This window comes from Abrus precatorius, unplaced genomic scaffold (genome assembly GCF_003935025.1).
Source record: "Abrus precatorius isolate BTA unplaced genomic scaffold, Abrus_2018 Scaffold2, whole genome shotgun sequence".
Lineage (NCBI taxonomy): Eukaryota > Viridiplantae > Streptophyta > Magnoliopsida > Fabales > Fabaceae > Abrus > Abrus precatorius.
Window position 1 is genome coordinate 1,150,648 of NW_020874362.1, and position 20,363 is coordinate 1,171,010.

Genomic DNA, 20,363 nt, shown 5'->3' on the forward strand with positions numbered 1-20,363 from the left:
TTAGGTCTATTATGGATAATTGAAAATTCCAAATGCCTACTTAGATGGCTAGAAGGGCTTATTCCTAAAATATCACTAATTCCATGAATGAGGTTAGGGTTGGTACTTTTAGAGAAAACTAGAGAGAATTTATTAGGGTTAACTTTCAACCCTGAAGCAACACAAAAAGCCTCTAAATTATCTTTAATAGTAAAGGCTTGTTGCAGATTTGCTTCAACAATAAGAATAATATTGTCAGCAAAGAAAATGTGGGATATTACAAGCCCCTGATTACTAAAAAAAAGGAGTCCAGGCCTTTTAAGGACTTTTTCATTAATTAAATAAGCTAGCCTCTCAATACAAGAGACAAAAAGATAAGGAGACAAGAGATCTCCTTGACAAAAAGGTAGAGGAAGTTATACGATGATGGGTAAGTGATACCAAATCAGTATGTAAACCAATTTTAGTATTTCCATCTCAACCTATCATAGGCTTTCTCTTGGTCCAAATTGATAATCATGAAGCCCTTATTACTTTTTAATTTGTGCATGGAATAGACTAATTCTTGCAGGGAGTTATCCACTCCTTGCTTGCCAAGGATGAAGCTAGATTGGTTGAGAGAGATAATATGATTCAAGAATCCTTTGATCCTATTTGCAATTGTCTTAGTCACAATTTTGTAGGTCACATTACAAATGAAAATAGGTCTAAAGTTTTTAATGTGCTCAAAGCTATCAAATTTAGGAATAAGTGTAATTCCAGTTTCATTAACAGAGACAATCTTAGAGGGATTATTGAAATATCTTGAACAAAATTAAAAATAAAAAGAGTTAAAAAGTGTCACTAGTTCTTAAAAAAAATGACATGAATCCCATCAGGTTCAGGAAATTTGAGATTAGCTATACTAAAGAGGAGGGAAAATCACTATTGGATTAGGGTCATGGTAAATCCTATGCCTATGTTAGACAACAACTCTATGGAAGAATTTGGTGTTCTTATCACCTAAGCAAACCCAGGTGCTCCTATAATGGTGAAGCCAATAGACTTCTTCCTGATCAAGGATTAATTGATACTCTTTCCATAGAGTATTAAACAGGTTGGTAAAAAAGGGTTTTGGCCAGGGACTAGTTTATTATGGGTTTCTGCAATTCTCCTAAATAAACATTTTTTCTATTGAAAATATTGCCAAAAGTTTCTCTATTCCAGTTTAAAATATTATTCTTAAATCTGTTAATATTTTCTATCCAATAGTTGTATAAAGTTCAAAAATTCCTAACCTGAATATTAAAATTAAGGTGAGAAAACCAGGAGATAAAGAATTTAAAAGATTTATTATTTTTTGGGATAATGTCTTCTAACCTTAAGCCAAATACTCACTCGATTAGATTTAGGGATCGAGACATGGATAATAGAGTTGTGTTAGAAAGCCAAGTTTTAAACCTTATTAACAACAACTATATCAATTCTTTCTTTCAAACTGCCTCTACTCCAGGTAAAAGGATTACCTTTATAGCCTAAGTCCATTAACTCACATTTATTATGACACAACAAATTTTTTTGAGTGAAGGGGTTGACAAGTGTGAATACTAATTTTTTATAAATTAATAATAATAAAAGCCCAAATTTTTTTTCTAACAATTGTTTGTCTTATTTATAAAAATGGGCAAGAAACAATTTTGTTTTAAGAAAAGTAAAATTTGGTCTTTGCAAATTTGGAAAAATATATTTGATTTCAAGAATAGGAAAATCAGCATACTAGAGGGTAATCAGAGAAGTCAGGAGCAACTTTAAGCATAAAAAAGGAAAATCATAGTAGAATACTTTAATTATATTAATTTAACGTTTTATAGTATTATTATGTAGTGTCTCTACCTTTATATGCTTTAAATCGTTGAGGGTTTTGTGTACCAACGTTACCTTGAGTCTTATACAATATAAATTTATCAAATGAAATTTTAACCTTTTATTAAATAAATATTTTTGTTGATCAAATTAAATATATTTATTTCTTTTATTAAATATAATTAATTTCATATTTTTTAAGTCATATTTTAATATATTAAAATAACTAATCATTTCTTATATGAATTTTTATAACATCGATATATGATTTACATTGCCTTTGATTACTTAAAAATCATAAGAAATTTATGTATAGCTTACTCTATCTTAAATTCTCTTTTAACATTAATCATGATCAAAATTAAAATTCATATACTTTGTTTAGGAATAAAATATTTTTAACGATTTACAATATAGTTGTGTAATCTCCCTTCACCTTTTGTATTATTTCTCGTATGGTACATGTATAACTGCGTTATCTTGTATCCTAAGGATTATAATTTTATGAAAATAATTTTAATTTTAAAATAAATTTTCTTTTACTAAACTTAATTTTAATCAACCAATTTCATAATTTTTAGATAGAACTACGTGACTTTGAGTTCTCCATTGCACTTGGAGATACGCAGGAGCGGGAACCCTACTCGTCAAGTCAAAATAATTTTTAAAATAATTTTTTCTTTTTTTAAGATACCGAGTTAACATCTAAATAAATAATTTTTTTCTCTTCTTCTAAAATGAAAATAATTAATGTTTAGGGTTAAATAAATATTTTTTAAAATTAAAATGAATTTGCACAATTAATTTAAGGTAACCATTTTTATACGGACGTTATAGGGTGCCAATAACTTTCCTAACACTTAAATAACTTTCAAACTCATTTTTTGTTTTAAAGATCATATTATTTTAAAAAGTTTTTTTCCAAGGTTTTCTTAAAATAAACTTTGGTAGCAATTCCTCTGATTTTTAAGAAAATATTTTTATTCTTGAAAGATATTTTTCTTAAATACGTTTTTTTTTTTGCTGTATCGTTGTGACTGCCCGATTGCAACAATAAATTTGCCCCCAACTTTCTCAAAGTCATATAAGATAAAGTTAAAATCCTCAGCCAATGCCTAGGGACTATGAATAGAGGAGCTAAAATCAATTAGTTCATGCCAACACTCAGATCTTTGTCTATCATGGGGATTGGCATAAATGGATCCTTCTTACCAAAATTTTTACTACTAGGTGGATAGCATATTTAGAAGTGGAATGAGTTGAAATTTGAACCCTATTAATGTTCCATAAACACTAAATTCCCTTAGAGTACCCAATAACATCTACGTTAATAGAGTCAACTAGATTAACTATTTTCATGATCCTATCAACTTTATTTGAACTAACTCTAGGTTTAAATAGAGCAATAAAGTATAAATTATAAATGGTAATTAGGTCATTTATCAACCCAGCGAAGGATTTGCTACCAGTCCCCTATAGTTCTAGAATAGACAGCTCGTTTAAACCAAAAGGTTATAAAGTTGCATCCTTATGATGCTTTATATTGGCTAAGTTGGATTCCAACTAAGGAGGTTCATTAGGGAAAATATATGTTTGTGAGATACGCTTATTAATATTATCAACCTTCATCTGTAGGTCTAAGTTAGGAGGTCTATCCCTAGGGTCGCCTTCCTTTATATTAGGATGAAGTCAATTTTTCCTATAATATAAGCCCAACAAGTCTTGAATGGAACTCCCCTTAGAGGTATTATGGATGAGGTCATGCTAGATATGTCTCATTAATTGGAAGGTATCATTCTTATATAGGAAATCAATTGGTTGATTAGAAGATTTTGGTTCTTCATCCTAAGGATGGTCTTCCTTATCCCCATTTGCCTTTTAAGATCTATGTTTAGATTTTGATCTTTGAGATTTCTTAGGTATAGATCCTAACCTTAAGTCTCTACTACTTTTACTTAATGAATTGAGCTTGATGGAATCAAACTACCTCTTTCTCAATATTTTCATGATTATATTGTTTTATCTCAGCCATACTCCCAAAGTGCTTGTTTTGTTCCTGTTCAGAGTTATAAATTCCTAATATATCATATTTAGACCTAGATTGATAAGTTTGACTCTAATATGCAGCTTTAAGAGTACCTAAAGATTTAGCCTAATTTAACTTTTTTTTTTATATGTTTCTTAACAAGTATCTGAAGTTCAAATTTGCCTTGTTTCTTAAGAAGGTTATTATTTATAATATCTTAGAGGCTATCCTAAGTTGGATTTGATAAAAGAACATGTTCACTTTCAGCTATATTCATAAGAATATTTTAGACACTTCTAGATTCACTATTATACTTGAATAAACAATTTATTTAAATATTTATTCATTAAATTTTTTTAAATAATATTTATATTATCAATATAATGATCAAATTTATTAAATAATTTAAAAATAACTTATTTTAATAAATTATATTAAAAAACTTATTAAAATAAATTAAAAATAAGTTATATATTTCATAAATTATTTAACATATTCATAAGCTCTTTTAAATTATCTCTTAATGACATAATTTTTAATGAAATAAAAATATATTTTAATTAAATTATTAACTATTTATATGTCAATTAAACTTAAAAGGACTTTTATTTATGGTTAAATTCTTTTAAAATTTTGTTACTCGACATAATTAAACAAACGAATATAAAATTATTACAAAATTTTTTATGATACTACTTTTTTATTAGGAAGTGTGTCTATTATTTTATGTTTAAATATGTTTATTTTTTAATTTTTAATTTTGGTACTTTTCTTCAGTTTCTATATTTTTATAAAGTTTTAATTTTAACTTCTCTTTCTAACGTCATCTTATAACAACTAAAAATAAAATAAAATTAGTAACATATTTTTTTTATTTATTGTTAAAAAAATTAAAATAAACATATTATTTTTTAGTGAATTACATCATCATTTAATAGCCATTAAATATAAAAAATACTAAATTTAGAAAAATTAAAACTTAAAACTAAAAGAGACTTCAAACACAGAATAACACACTTTTAACTTATATTAAGAAATTTTAAAAATTTATATAAATTTTTATAATATTGCTTGCTTATATGTCCCTAAATTTAAAGAAACATTTATTTTAAATGGACAGTTAAGATATATTTATATTTATTAATAATTAATTTAATATTTTATAATATATTTTTATTATAATTTTTTAATATAAAAACATTTTTTTATAATTTTTTATTGTAAAAAAATCCTGTTATATTTTTTTGTTAATATAAATAAATCTCATTTAATTTGTTATGGCTATCATTGATTAGTGAGTAACATCTACATTGTTTGTTTGATGAGTATAATTTACATTACAATATTTTATATTTATAGATCTTTGCTTTTAACGACAAATAAATTGCTCTCTAAAATTATAATAAAACATTTAAATTATATTTCTTTATTATTATAAAAATTTATAATTTTTATAAATAATAGACTAAAATCATTACTGAAAACTAATCAACTATAATTATTAACTGTTGCCAAAATTTTTAAATAAACAATGATTATAAATTGTTCTTAAAACAAAATAAACTACAATTACCAATTGTTGCTTAACATTTAAAATAAATAATTCTAAAAATATTATAAACTATAATTATTACTCGTTACCTAAAATAAAAAAAAGCTATAAACCATTCTTAAAATATAATAAACTACCATAATAAATTGTTGTCTAAAATTTAAAATAAATTAAACCATTCTAATATGTTTAAAGAAATAATTTCTAATTATTTTGAAATAATTAATGCAAATTCATTCTAGAAAATTGTAAGACTACGTTTAATTAATGTTGTTTAATATTTAAAAAACACACTAATTACTAAATATTGTATAAAATTAAAAAAAATATTTATTATTTATATGTATATATATGTAAAAGCAAGTTTTTATCTCTAATTTAAAATTAGAAAATTGACATCTAATTTTGACTCTACTTTGTATTTGTACTCACACTTTACTTTTTTCTTGATATTATAAAATAAATATGATAAAATATTAATTTATTATTTAATTATCATACATAAAATTAAATATAATTATCATAAAACTATTACAAAATTATAATATTAAAAATAATAAGATAATATTACAAAATAATTATTCATAATGTAACAATTTAACATTTGATATAATATGATAACATATTTCATTAAAATACCAATTATAATTTTATTATATATATTAAAATTTAATAATTATTTTATTAGAATTTTTATATATTTTATATTTCAAAAAAAAATTATGTATAACAAATTCTTCTTCCATAATCCTCTAGCTATCAACTTGAAAAACATTTTCTCAACTCCATCTCTACATATTTTTTCTACAATAAAGTAAAATAAAATTATTCCTTCTTTAGACTAAGATTAACCTTGTTTTTTTATTTGCTTCTATTTATTTGATATGATCTAGGAAGAGGAAGAGGGTTTGAAGCAAGAGTTGGACCCAACTATTGAGATGGAGAAAGATTATTATTGGGCCCAAGAGGAAGAAGACCAAATTCAAATGTCTTAATGATTTGTGGTTTTTGAGAATAGGCATAAGAATAATGTTAGGGTTAAAAAGTAATGTTTGTGTTACTTTTTTGTTGCTTTATGCAATTAGTTAGTTATGCCCCTAATAGACTATAATTATAAGGTGTGGAAAAAAGATTATTCTCCTCTCACTTTTTTTATTCTTCTCTTTTCTCGATCTCTTTTTAATTCTTCTTCTAAATTTCTCCTTTTTTCTACCTATTCTATTCTTGTCTCTCTCTATTCTTGAGCTAAGTCTGTCAATTTGGTGCTTTTGGTTGAGAGAAGTGGCCATGGAAGGGACTTCGAAAACCATCGATTATGCCAAATATGAGACACTCCTTTCCACCATGTGAACCATGATCACCAAGATAGAGAGCTTGGAACACCAAATCACTACAAACAAAAACACCACCAGACTGTTTGTGGATGACACTAGTCAGCACCTTTGACTACCCACCACTGTCAAATTGGACATTTCTTGATTCAATGGGACAGACCCATTGGGGTAGATTTTCAAGGTGTCCATCAAATTGCCGACAACCAATGATTGAAATCGCCTCCTTCTATATGGAAGGAGAGGTGTTAGGTTGGTACTAGTGGATGCATACTAATGGGAAACTTTTATTGTGGGCTGCCTACCACAAGCCTTAGAACTTTGTTTTGCCCCATCGGAGTTTGATGATCCCCACAGTGTGTTGTTCAAATTGACTCAAATAGGAACAATGAGGGATTATTAAACTCACTTTGAAACCCTTACTAATAAGGTGCATGGCCTTTCGACTACCTTCTAACTAAGTTGCTTCATATCTGAGCTCAAACCGAAAATTCAATAAGAGGTGGTTTCGTTTCACCCTAACTCACTTTCCAAGGCTATCAATCTTATGAAGCTTCAGGAGGAGAATCTTGCTGCCGCTAAACCCAAATTGGGATATTTCCCGAGTTTTACCCCTACTACCTTAAAAACTACCACTACTAGCCTTTTACCCACTCCAACAAACACTAAACCCTTACTTCCCACATCATTAGCCTAAACAACAATTAAAGTTCTCCCTCAGCCCCAGAAATTGATGTGTGATGATCTTAAGGCGAGACATGAAAAGGATCTTTGTTACTGGTGACAAAAAGTATGTTCTTAGATTGCACTGTAAGAAGCAATTTCATCTTCTCCTCGCAACTCTTGAATTTTTGTTAGTAGAGGAGTTGGATTGGTTATTGGAGGTGATGGGTCATACTTTAGACCTACAACCTGATCCACTTTATTACCTGGATCTAGGAGAAGCCCAGATTAGTATTCACTCGTTAACGGGTCAGTTCACACTGCAAACATTACGGGTCTAAGGCGTTATTGAAAAGTCGACGGTCGCAATTTTAGTGAAAAGTGGCAACACCCATAATTTTGTCTAGGAAAAAGTGATTAAGTTTTTGGCCCTAACTATGCAAGAGGTCCAACCCTTCTCAGTCCTTGTAGGCAACAAAGAAGAGTTGAAATGTGATATTTATTGCCCAAATGTGGGTCTTAAAATCGGGCCACATTAATTACATGTGGACTTGTTTGCTCTTCTACTTTCAAGTGCAAACATTATGCTGGGAATCCATTAATTCAAGTCCTTGTGACCAATTTTAATGGACTATGACACCCTTACCATGAAATTCATAAAAAATGGTCAGGTGGTACAATTAAAAGGAGAAACCAAGCCCAAACCAACTGAAGCTACAGTGAACCAGCTCAAACGCCTCTCATCCACAAACTCCATAGCTGAGCTCTTTGGTCGGAGGGCAAGTGTACCCATCGAGAAGTAATAAAGGGTTCTTAAATTAAGTTCCCGAAATATCATCCCACAAAGATTGATTTTCAATTACTAAGAATTTTCTAATTCAATTGTTTAAGCTTTAAAGATACGAGATTAATTAAAAATAAAAATTTATAAAATCAATTATAAAATTAAGAGTAAGGAATACAATGCACGTCTTGTTTAAAATTATTGGAGAGGAACCTAGGGCATATGAGTTTTCTCATTCAATCCTTTATGTTATTTTTCTATTTAACTCTGAATTCAATTTTTTTGTGATTACCAATCATTCATACGAATACTATTAATATCCAATGGTCATGCAATATTAATATTCTTTTCTCTAAATCAACATCCCCAATAGTCATGCAAGACATTAATTTAAGAAAGCTTTAGGAGCCTACAAACTTGTTAATTTAATAATGATTAGAAGAGAAAGATTGGTTTGGTCCACCTAATCTTTTGTCTCGTTTTACCCTATAGATCTATTAATCAACCGAAGTACAGTCGTCTGACGATATAATTAATTAAGATTAAAAAATAAGCGCAATAGGATAAAATTTAATCACAAAACGGAAATCAAATTCAGATTCAAACATCAAAATTTCATAAATTCATGAACAACAGTTTCCATAACCCTAGCTATGGACTTAGTTACTCATGCTAAAGAAAAGAACTAAAACAATCATAAACAAAGCCATAATCAAAAGAAATAGCAAACTAGAGTATGAGATGTGTTCCCGGTCTTCAAGTACGATCGCTTGAATCTCCAAGTCTCGCCAAACATGTGCCAATGATCCCGTGCAAGAGAGACGAGATCAAATGTATTCTAGAGCCAAAGCCAAGATAAAAACCGGTCCCTTTTAATAGGGTTTGAAAACCCTAAAGATTCTTCATAATTAGGTTTCCCGCAGATGAGCACGGCCTTACAAGGCACTGAGCACGACCATGCTTGGGCTCGAAGCACCCCCGTGCTTATTGAATGAGTCTGGGGTGCTGACTGCTGCGAAGTTCTAATCTTCCATCAATTTGGGCACAGAATGCACCCAAAATTCACTTGCGACCTCTTTATACCAAATTGCATAATTAATATATAAATTAATGTAAAACCCAAATAAAATAAAGGTCAAATATGAATATATGGACTGTAAAAGAGGGTCTAATTACAGACTTATCACTTTTCCACTTTTAAATCATACCTACTTCTCCACCACACATTTTAATCAAACTACATCCACCCCAAGTGAGTAGCTTACTTGACCAATATAAGCAGTTATTCGACACACCTAACACCTTTGTACCCTTGTGACCCACTGACCACAAAATTCCAATCCTACAGAGTTCCAATCCAATGAATGTGAGGCCATACCAGTATACCGATTTTTAGGAACAAGAAATAGAGAGGCTAATTCGTGAAATGTTGGATGCTTGAATTATTAAACGCAACAGCAGCGCATTTTCATCACCGGTCTTGTTAGTCCAAAAAAATGATAGAACCTGGAGATTTTGTAGCGATTACCGTGCATTGAACGCCATTACAAGTAAGGACCAGTTCCCAATTCCATCAATCGATGAACTTCTAGATGAATTGCATAGAACCCAATGGTTTAGAAAGTTGGATTTGCGATCTAGGTATCACCAAATCCGAATGAATGATACAGATATTCATAAAACAACATTTTAGACTCATGAAGGGTATTACGAGTTTCTCATTATGCCGTTCGGGCTTTGCAATGCCCTGACCACTTTCCAAGCCACTATGAATGTGTTATTCCAACCCTATTTGCGCCAATTCGTCATAGTTTTCTTTGATGACATCCTCGTGTATAGCAAATCCTTAACTGAACATGTCCACCATTTGAAAATTGTGTTTGATTGCTTATTAGCTAACCAAATTTTTTTTTTTAAGAAGGCGAAGTGTATGTTTGCACAAGTTGCAATTGTGTATCTTGGGCATACAATGTCTCGTGATGGGGTTCAATCAGACCCATAAAAGATACGTGCTATGACTGTCTGGCCTATACCCACGAATCTCAAGCAATTACGCGGGTTCCTAGGACTTACGAGTTTTTATCGCAATTTCATCCAAGGATATGCCACTATTGCGCTGCCCCTAACCAACTTATCTCGTGCTCCAGCTCCTAATAGTCAGTTTTTTAGCATCACTATTCCCCATTCAGACCTATTCTTAAAGGTCTAGGACTTGAACAAATTGATCCTGCATTGATTAAGTTGACTAAGATGGTGGCACAAGACCTTGATGCTCATAGGGATCACAAAATTCTCCAAGGTTTCTTATTTTACAAAGGCAGAATTTATCTTCCTTCCCATACTAGCTTGAAGGCTCTTCTGCTGGAGGAATTTCATGCTACCCTTTTTAGAGAACACACAAGCGTTACAAAGACTTTAGAGCGTATATCTAAGAATTTTTATTGGGAAGGATTAAAATGGGATGTCATTGACTATGTGAAGAAATGTGCTACATGCCAGTATGTCAAAACACCCACGCATGCCCCATACAGGTTGTTACAGCCCTTACCTGTTGATGTTGTATTTTAGAAGATGTTTCGGCAAATTTTACCATACGCCTCCCTTCATTTCAAATATATATTGTAATCTTGGTTGTTGTCGATCGCCTATCCAAGGCTGTCCATTTTAGAATGTTGAAATCCAATTTTTTCTGCTGCTCAGGTGGCCTAATTATTTGCTGTCATGGTTTGCAAGTTGCACAAAATTCTGTGGAGCATTTTATCTGATCCAGACCTAATTTTCATTAGCCATTTTTGCAATAAATGTTCAAATTTAGTGGCATGAAATTGATAATGACAACTGCCTACTACTTGCAAGGTGACAGGCAAATTGAGGTGATTAACTGAATCCTACAACAATATCTGTGCGCATTTATTCACCATCAACCTTCGCAATGGGTCGTCTCTTGCATTGGGCCGAACGACATTATAATTTTGCGTATTAGACATTCGTAAGTATGAGCCCTTTCCAAGCAGTCTATGGCAAGCTTCCTCTGTCCCTTCCTATATATGTGGCGAGGTCTAGTACTTTTGAAGTTGTTGATGTAGAATTGTCCACTCAAGAAGCTATATTAGCTAAGTTGAAGGGCAATCTGTTAAAGGTCTAAGTATCTATGACCAGCGTCGCATTCTGCATCCTTTTCAGTTGGATGATCATGTGTTGGTGAAAGTAAGGCCATATCGTCAAGTCTCTGTGGCTAGTCAACAGGTACAGAAATTGGCCAAAAACTTTTATGGGCCTTTCACTATCACCCACTACATTGTTGATGTTGTATTTGGATTGGACTTTCTCAAGGAGTCCAACATCCATCCAGTATTCCATGCATCCAAGCTTAAACCCTTCTTCGGCGAAATTGATGATAAAGAATTCTCTCTTCCACTTACCGCTATTGACAACTAACCCAGAATTTTGCCTATGGCAATTATGGCTGAGAAGATAGATGGTGACCCTCCAACTAAAAAGGTTCTCGTTCAATGGTAAGGCTTGTTTCTGGAAGACTCCACTTAGGAGGTGCTCGATGAATTGCTACGCAAATTTTCTTACATGCACGTTGAGGACAAGGTGTTTGTCCAACGAGAGGGGGATGATATGATTTATGAAGAGGAAGAGGGCTTGGAGCAAGAGTTGGACCTGGTTGTTGAGATGGAGGAAGATTATCATCAGGCCCAAGAAATTGAGAAGCTCAAGAGGAAGAAGACCAGGTCCAAATGGCTTAATGACTTTATGGTTCCTGAGAATAGGTGTAAGGATAGTGCTAAGGGTAAAAAGTGATGGTTGTGTTGCTCTTTCATTGATTTATGCAATTAGTTATGCATGCCCCTAACAAACTATAAGTGTAATGGCTTTGCCACATTTCACACGCAAGCTTTATTGAGAATACTTCCATCAAAATTTTGCCTTCACCACGCGTTATTTCATTATATTGCACTTGCAGAGACTAGAAACAGAAAAATGATCAAATTTTACAGAAGAAGTGAGATATTGTTAAAGACTTGAAAAATGCTTCTCACTTGCTGTTGCTTAAGGTCACAATTATTAATTTTTGTTTCATCATAAATATTTTAAAAATAAAAAAGATGAAACAAATGGGAATAGTGATGGATTTGGAATGTTAAATTTGATTTGACATTTAGAAAAAAATGTTATTAAAATAATTTCCAATTTAAAATTTTAAAAAATAATAGTTAAAAATATTTTTAGAAATTTTAATTGAAACATGGTAAAATTTACTCTTTTTAATTTACACAAGTGTACGATTAAATAAAATTATGCAACATGTCCCTCAATTGAGACATGGTAAAAGTGTATTAATATTAAAATTAAGTAGTAATTATTTATAATAAATAAAATTAATTATTTTACTATAAAATATTCATATAATTATTAGACTAATATAACAAGGTTTTTGATAATTTAGTTTTTTAAAATATTTTAGGTTTGATATTATTTTGAGCCATAATTAAAACTATGTTTGATAAAATGAGTTGAAAGCTTCAATTTTGTAATTCTTGCTGCAAAATTAGTTGAAAAATGTATAAATAGCTTATGAAATTAATTTGTTTGACAAATTAATTATGCAATTAACTAATTTATGTTAAATGACTTAAAAAGAATATATAGTATTATATTAATATATATTAAAATTATATATAACTTATTTTAACATATTTTTATTAATAAATATAATATTATTGATTAAAAAATAACTTAATTTTATTTTAAAAATTAATTTTAACATATTATATTAATAATATTACATGAATTAATTTAAATAATTTATTTCTTAATTTTAAAAATATTATATAACTACTTTATTTATTTTTATTTAATAAAATTATTATTAATTATTAATAATAAAAAGATTATCAGTAGGAGGTGATAATCTTTCGTTATGAATTTTTTTACCATCAAATTTATCTTATACAGTTACATATAATCATTAAATCAAACAAAATACTATATTTATAATTTATTTTTAATAGATTTAAATAGAGGAGATAATAAAATAAAATAAAATAGAGAAAAGAAATATAAATATAATAAATGATATATATTTTAAGTAGAGATAGAAATAGGCTAGATCGTCTAACAAGAGCCCACGACCTAACCTTTTTAAAATCTAACCCGACTTAGTCTATTTAATTAATAGACTTAATTTAGACTTTTTAAAAACTCTAATTAATCTAATAGGTCAGACTTGAGCTTAAGAAAAAGTCTATTAGACCTATTAGAATAGTCTATTTAAAATTTATAATAATATATTGAATAATTTTATAAAAATTATAATATAATAATATATTAAATTAATGATTTTAAAATAATAAAATCTTAAATTAAATGCTCTAATCTTTTTAGTTAGAATTGAAGGCCTCTACTACATATCTTTTAAGAGAGAGGATCTTACTTGCTAGAGTTTTTTGCATATTCTATATGTATAACACTGATTTACATTACTTTATTTTGATTACGTCTATGCAGTTTAAAAGTGATAAATATGAATATATAACTTTATTATACATATTCAAGGTGTTAAATTATTTTTTTAAATAGTTTATTTAGATATAAGCCTTATAACTTTTAAAAAGATATACATATTTAGATAGTTTAATAGTCTATTTACAAGAAAACTTAATAACTTATTAAATGTTTCAATATAGAGTAGGCCGTCAAAAAGGTTAATAGGCTTTTAAAAAGACTAAATTAGGCTTAATAAAAAGCATATAACAAGTAATAGATCAGACTTAAACTTTAAAATTATTAAATAGGTCAGACATATTTATGCAAAGTCTAGCCTATTTTCATCTCTAATTTTAAGTGTGTAATAGGTATGTTGTCTTTTAATTTTTTTTTAAATGAAGAATAAAGATGTACTAAAAATATTAGTAATTAATTTTTGAAAATCAAACGCTTCTTTAGATAATTTTTGAAAAACAAATTTTTAAAAGTTACAATTTTCTTTATTTTATATTTATTAACCACTCTACAATTTTATTGACCTTATATTTATTAAATAACTTTACAAACTTGTTTATTGACTTGGTTAATAAGTTACTTGCATAGCGTAAAAGAACTTTAAAAATAAAAATAAATATCATCTCAATAAAAAAAATATTTTTTCAGAAATTTTTCTAAAACATAAAACTTAATGGCCCTTTCTAATATTTAATAAATTTAGTTGCAATGTATATCTGTCAAAAGAAGTAAAATAAATATGGTGGTCAATATTATGAATAGATACTTGATTAGCTTAGGTCAAGCATATTTGCATGAATGTGTATTAGTGTGGTTCAGTTGATTTATTTTTCCTAAAATTCAATCTAAATTTCAAAAGATTAATTTATAAAATTTTTTTTTAAAAAAATAGATTAGTAATAATGTTTTAGAATAAGTTTGGTTGTTTTTTTTGTATCACAATACTTTTTTTATTTTTTAAGTTTAAGTGAGTTAAGTTTTAAGAAGTCATTAGAGATATTTACAAGTCTTGTAAATACACCAAGTATTTATACCAGTAGTAAGATTAAAATTTATATTCTTATATAAAAATACAAATTTAATCCTTATTAATTAAATCAATCTTCGTTGACTATCGTAAAATCTGTAAACACAATTGTGATATATGACAATAATAATAGCTAAAATAACAATTACATTAACTACACTCATGTTAATCTTACTAATACAATAATGATAATTATAATATAAATAAGTTTTAACTGATCATACAAAAATGTTTATAATTTTCTTAAATTTATGAGTTTTATTTCAGTGTACTATTTTATATCGTTAATCAATTAAAATACATGTTAAATATAAATTTAAATTTATTTATTGCAAAATCATTTATTTTTATACATAAAATGTCATAAGATTATATGACTAATTTTGTACGCAATAAACATTCACCAATTTCGCCCAATATTTTCTACAGAAGATTAGAGTACATTTAACCATATATACGTGTACATATATATCACCTCACATGCATACAATTTTCACTAGTTGATTTTTTTACACACAGCTGCATTATTTTTCTGCCATTGTTGGAATCAAACATAAAATTTGGTTACTTAATTCATAATTAATCATTTCTTTCAATTTTTTTAATCATAAATTATAGCAAATAAAAAATCAACTAATCCAAATACATCCATAAATCACTTAACATATTTCCAGCAGTTGTCTAGCTAGCAGCATCATATGATACAAATGTCCATGTTAACTTTATTTTTGTGGCATAAAGCCTATGACTTCTGGGATATGTTATACAGTATCTTGTGATTTCTACTTTCAAGTTAAAATTATGAATCATGATATGGCACCAGGATTCCTTGTGATGGGCAAGTTCCCATCATAAGTGCATTTGAAGACATCTGGTTTCTTTACAAGGCGAGGTCCAAGTGGAACCCGGTTATTTTTAGGACGAATATCCTGCAACAACATAAAACCCCATGATTGTAAGCAAGAAGAACGCGAATAATTTCCTAAAATTGTAGTCCTTGATTTTGTGAATCAGGTATCCTAATATGAATATGTTCTGAGAATAAATAATGCTCTCTAGCTTTCTGGTTGATAATACAAGGAGTTCATAACTATGTTGTTAACAAATGATGATTGTAGTTTTATTCCTCCTGGTGATTGTTTATTGAGGCGCAAAAGTAAAAATTAAGAAAATCATACAATCCTAATTAATAAATAATGCAATCCATACAATTATGGTGTGGTTGGATGATGATTCTAAATCCTGCTAATTTCCATATACTTATTGGAAACAATCGTCTTATGATTATGAGTAGTGATGCTAAAAATAGCCACTGTAATAGATAGATTAGAGCAAGAGGGTCAATAATTAGGTTCATACATGATGAAGAGTATTTACCTGGTCAAATATAGATGTTGGGATGGCCAGGGTTGCCACAGCATTGGGGGCATCGACTATTCCTGATATTCTTCCTTCACAAGGGATGCAAGAGAGCAAAAGGTACACCTGATGTTTAACCTATACCAATTAGCCATAGGTTGCATTTTGGTGTCGAAAGGTAATGTAGAAATGATTTAACATACGTTATCCCTTTTAATTAATTAGGGGGAAAGGCCAACTAAACCTGTTCTTTGGAGTACCCAAACTTTGATATGTAGTCAATTGCATTAAGTACTGCTCGCTTGTATGCAACACTTGCATCCAAGTAGTGTTGCCTCCCACTTTCATCCACACTGATTCCTTCAAAAACCAACCACTCTGAGAATCTTGGTTCAACTGGGCCTATCTCAAATATTGGGTTGACATGAAGGGGAGTGGGGCCCATCGGTGTAAGGTACTCTTTCATTCCACCTCTTATAATCTCACACCTGATCACAGAAAAAATGGTATCAGGTTTAAGGGAAGTATTATGATTAGTTTTTTGTGATATTTGAGTTACTGAAGTTGTACTAACTTGAGTTCTAGGAAACCACTCATCTCTATTGCACCACAAAATGAGACCTCCCCATCACCCTGTGAAAAGTGCATGTCGCCAGTGCTGAGATTTGCTCCTTCTACAAAAACTGGAAGGTATACCTTGGAACCTCTGCTAAGGTTTTTTATGTCACAATTTCCACCATTTTCTCTTCCTGGAATTGTTCTTGCTGCTTCTCTTGCAATCTTCTCCCATTCAATAGTGCCCTTTTGAATCTACAAGCATGTCATGTTGATAAGAGGGCTTTAAAATAACGCAAATTAAATCTTTTGATTTCTTACTTGGATGAAGATTACTGTGTTCACTAGTGTAAAAAGTAGCAGCTTTGTATGTCACTAAAGGGATTACTTATAGTTTATTTGACAGTCTCGTGTAGGGACTTTTAAGATTTTAGTCTTTACTTTAAGTGCACAGTATTTGAACTCAACTCTTTAAATGTTTGATTAATCTTATTTGTTGGACAGAACAAATTAGCTTGTCTGTGTCTTGACAAAAATGACACAACAATAAGTCGAATGATAACGATTTCACAAGTATTCTTCTTTTCAACTTTTAACTTAATTAATTATATTTTTAAGACTCGAACTTCAAATCATTAACAAATTAAGGGTTAGAGTAGCTCTTGATAGTTACATGTTCAGTGGTAGATTGACCTAAATGCATGTTTGTTTCAATTTATTTTGGAAAAATAATTTTATTAACCACTTTCTTTAGAGTTTTCTTAAATAAATATAATCATTTCAAAAGAAAGTCACCAAATATGTAGAAAATCTAAGAATTTGCTCTGGATTTTAGATTCAAAGCTGCAAGACGCATATGATTTATTATCAGATTAAATTTATAAATGTTCTTATGATGCATTAATATTACCTTTCCAAGGAGACAACCTTTGGGTGAAGGTAAGTTTGCCAAGGGTCGTGAATGCAAAACCTCACATAGTTTGAAAGACTTAATTCCATTTTCTTCAACATCTGTCTCCCTTTCATTCCATATATACAGTAGTTCCAAGGATGGTGCAGTTCCAATTATCCCGGGGTGTGTTAAACCTGGAAATCGCACTCCTACCCAGCATATAGAAACTTGTATAAGTGGGAAAACATGTAGAAAAGTTCCTTAATTGTATCTACCTATTTTAAGGTTGTATCATAATATTAGATAAGAAGTAATCGGTTATTATGTTGACCTGGTATCTGAGGCGAATGAGCATATATTCCCTCAAAGTACCAGATAGCTTTTGTAGCATGAGGAAAATGGTCTGTCAAGAAACCACCCCCATTTTCTCTGTCAAATGTTGCTGTAAAACCCCATTCATCTCCTAGTAGAGGACCCAAGTTGCATATTTCAACAGCAAGCAGATCTCCAGGCTGGGCTGGGATGCCATCATTATCCACAATTCTGATTGGCCCACTAAGATAATGGACCTGGACCATTCACCCCATCAATATCCAAAATTAATTAATTACATAAAATCATGTTATGTTCCTTGACAAAAAAAAAAGGTTCATGTCATATGCAATTATCAAACAATCGTCTGGTCTCTATCATTTTATTGGGTCCTGCATATTTGGTTAGGGTATAGTGGTATACAGGGTACTGCTAAGAAATTTATAAATAAAAAAATTGTTTAAAAATATATTAGAGATATACTGAAAATTATAAAAAGAATGCGTTGCCATATTATTTTTAAAAAATTCTAACAATGTTTGTAGTGTATCATTTACCACTTATTTATGTCTAAAATCAGGTTTAGAATTCAATTTCTAATCTAAACATGGAGTGGTGACATTTAATTTGTACTTACAGTTGAGAGGTCTAGAAGTTTAATGTCTAGTGCTGAATTATCATCTTTAATAGCACCTCCTGTCCAGTCTACCATCTCTACTCTAAAGACTTCAGCAGTATTAATGGTCGCTACAGAGGGTATGTGAGGATGCCATCGATTGTGGAGAGGAAGTTTTTGTTCCCATGGCTTCTTGTTCAAGTCTACCGGCACAACCAGTCTTGGAGTTGGGGGCGCCATGGACGAACTGGTACATATTCTGGAAACGTTCGACTTGATCTAAACTCTAGATACTGTTATTACAATGGCATTACGGTGAAGAAGGGGAAAGGACCACACCTTTGGTCTCCAAAAGGTGTGGTGTGTATTCAATTTTTTAAGATAGTGTTTTATGACTTTGATGGTCTTTTAAGTATTTGTTTAAGTTTTTATTGGTTAAATAATTCTATCTTAAGTAAATTAATTAAAGTTAAATTATTATATTGAAAGTTCTATTTTTTGATAAAATCTTATTAATTCACTTAAGCTGAAGGTATTTTATTTAATTCATGAGATAGACAAAATTGGTCCAAATTATTTGCTAAGTCTGATTAATCTTGGCGCATATAAGAGAATTAAATTGGATAGAATACGTGAATATATTTAAGCTTAAGGACTCACAGTTGAGTGATCAACATGCTTGACATCATGGGCAGTGTAATTTTTGGTGATAGCACCTCCACTGAAGTCTATCATTTCAACTCTAAAAAGTTCCCCAGAGGTAACCTCTGCAACTGGGGGTATATCTGGATGCCACCGATTGTGAAGTGGGTATTTTTGCTCCCACGGCTTCTTCTTCAAGTCTACGGGCACTGCAAGTCTTGGACCATACTGAGCCATTTCTCAGCAATATCTCCACCGAGTGATTTAGAGCAGAAAATCGGTATTCAGTGGCTGGTTTATTCACTGAGGAGGATGAAAGTAGCTTGAATTGACTCGTCAGTACTCGCCACTTTTTTCTAGTGTCTTCCGCTGGACCACTTTACTCCTGATTGGAAAATTCGAACCGTTTTGTTTCTTGCATTTTGGTTCTTATTTTTCAGAAACTCGTTCGATCCTCTCGAGTTTTGGGTCCATATATTTATTGATTTATCGATAAAATTAATGTATGGTTGTGGTTATTTCGTTTGGCAACCTCAAATAAGTATTTGTGTTTCAAATTGTCAAAAATTGCAAATTGGTACAGAGGTTATGGGTGACATAATTTTTCAGGGTGAAGGAGACGATCCCTTCGACACTTTTTTCAGCGAAAAACGTGTCAGAGAACACTTTTTCAATTGCGAGTGTGTTTGGTTTTGTGTTGAAACACGTATAGATCATGTTTACTTTAATGCTTTTAACAGTGTTTTTATTGCTTTTCCAAACTAGTGGATTTTGAACCCACTATCATCGACGAAGTCAGAATCATCATTTACTAACAACAACGCTTCTACTCGAAGCAACTCATCAGCGGCAAGGGAAACGCTGCCAACAATCTAACTGTGACAATTTTAGTGCAATTACTTGATCCTCAGTCTCCTCTCTCCCTTGTTATACTACGCCAAACCACGAGACAGTGTCTTTGTCTTTTAGTAAAACAAAGAGAACTTTTCAAGAGGCTTTGAGTACTCCAAATGTTTCTCTATAAATGTATTTGGGACAAGAAAAATTTTTTAAGTTAAAAATTATCTTAAAGAAAACTATATTTTAATAAGTTTTTAGGGTCAAGAAGGAGTCAAAAAATAAGCCTAAACATAAGATAATATTGAAAGACCATTCAAGACTGTTAGTTTTATTAAAAGAGACACATTTCAAGTTATTTTAGAAGATTTTTTTGTCACATTGTTGATTTTTCTCTAAACTGTTTGAAAGATAAGAAAATATTCAAAGTCCACA

General features: G+C 30.2%; 1 protein-coding gene across 5 annotated transcripts; it reads right to left on the minus strand.

Moving 5' to 3' along the window:
* Positions 1-15,311: 15,311 nt before the first annotated feature.
* On the minus strand, positions 15,312-19,547 carry LOC113857473 (formamidase-like). 5 transcript variants are annotated; one of them, XM_027489406.1, is made up of 8 exons: positions 19,110-19,540; positions 18,471-18,728; positions 17,853-18,090; positions 17,540-17,730; positions 16,649-16,884; positions 16,319-16,562; positions 16,093-16,200; positions 15,312-15,644 (listed from the first exon to the last, which is right to left on the minus strand). In XM_027489406.1, exons 1-8 carry the CDS (start codon positions 19,326-19,328, stop codon positions 15,522-15,524), a joined length of 1,617 nt encoding a protein of 538 aa, XP_027345207.1. In that variant the 5' UTR covers positions 19,329-19,540; the 3' UTR covers positions 15,312-15,521. The 5 variants fall into 5 exon arrangements, with proteins under 5 accessions (XP_027345207.1, XP_027345210.1, XP_027345208.1 ...); XM_027489409.1 differs by having other exon boundaries at positions 18,471-18,526; positions 19,166-19,492; XM_027489410.1 differs by having other exon boundaries at positions 15,349-15,644; positions 17,600-17,730; positions 18,471-18,526; positions 19,166-19,493.
* Between the last annotated feature and the right edge of the window lie 816 nt (positions 19,548-20,363).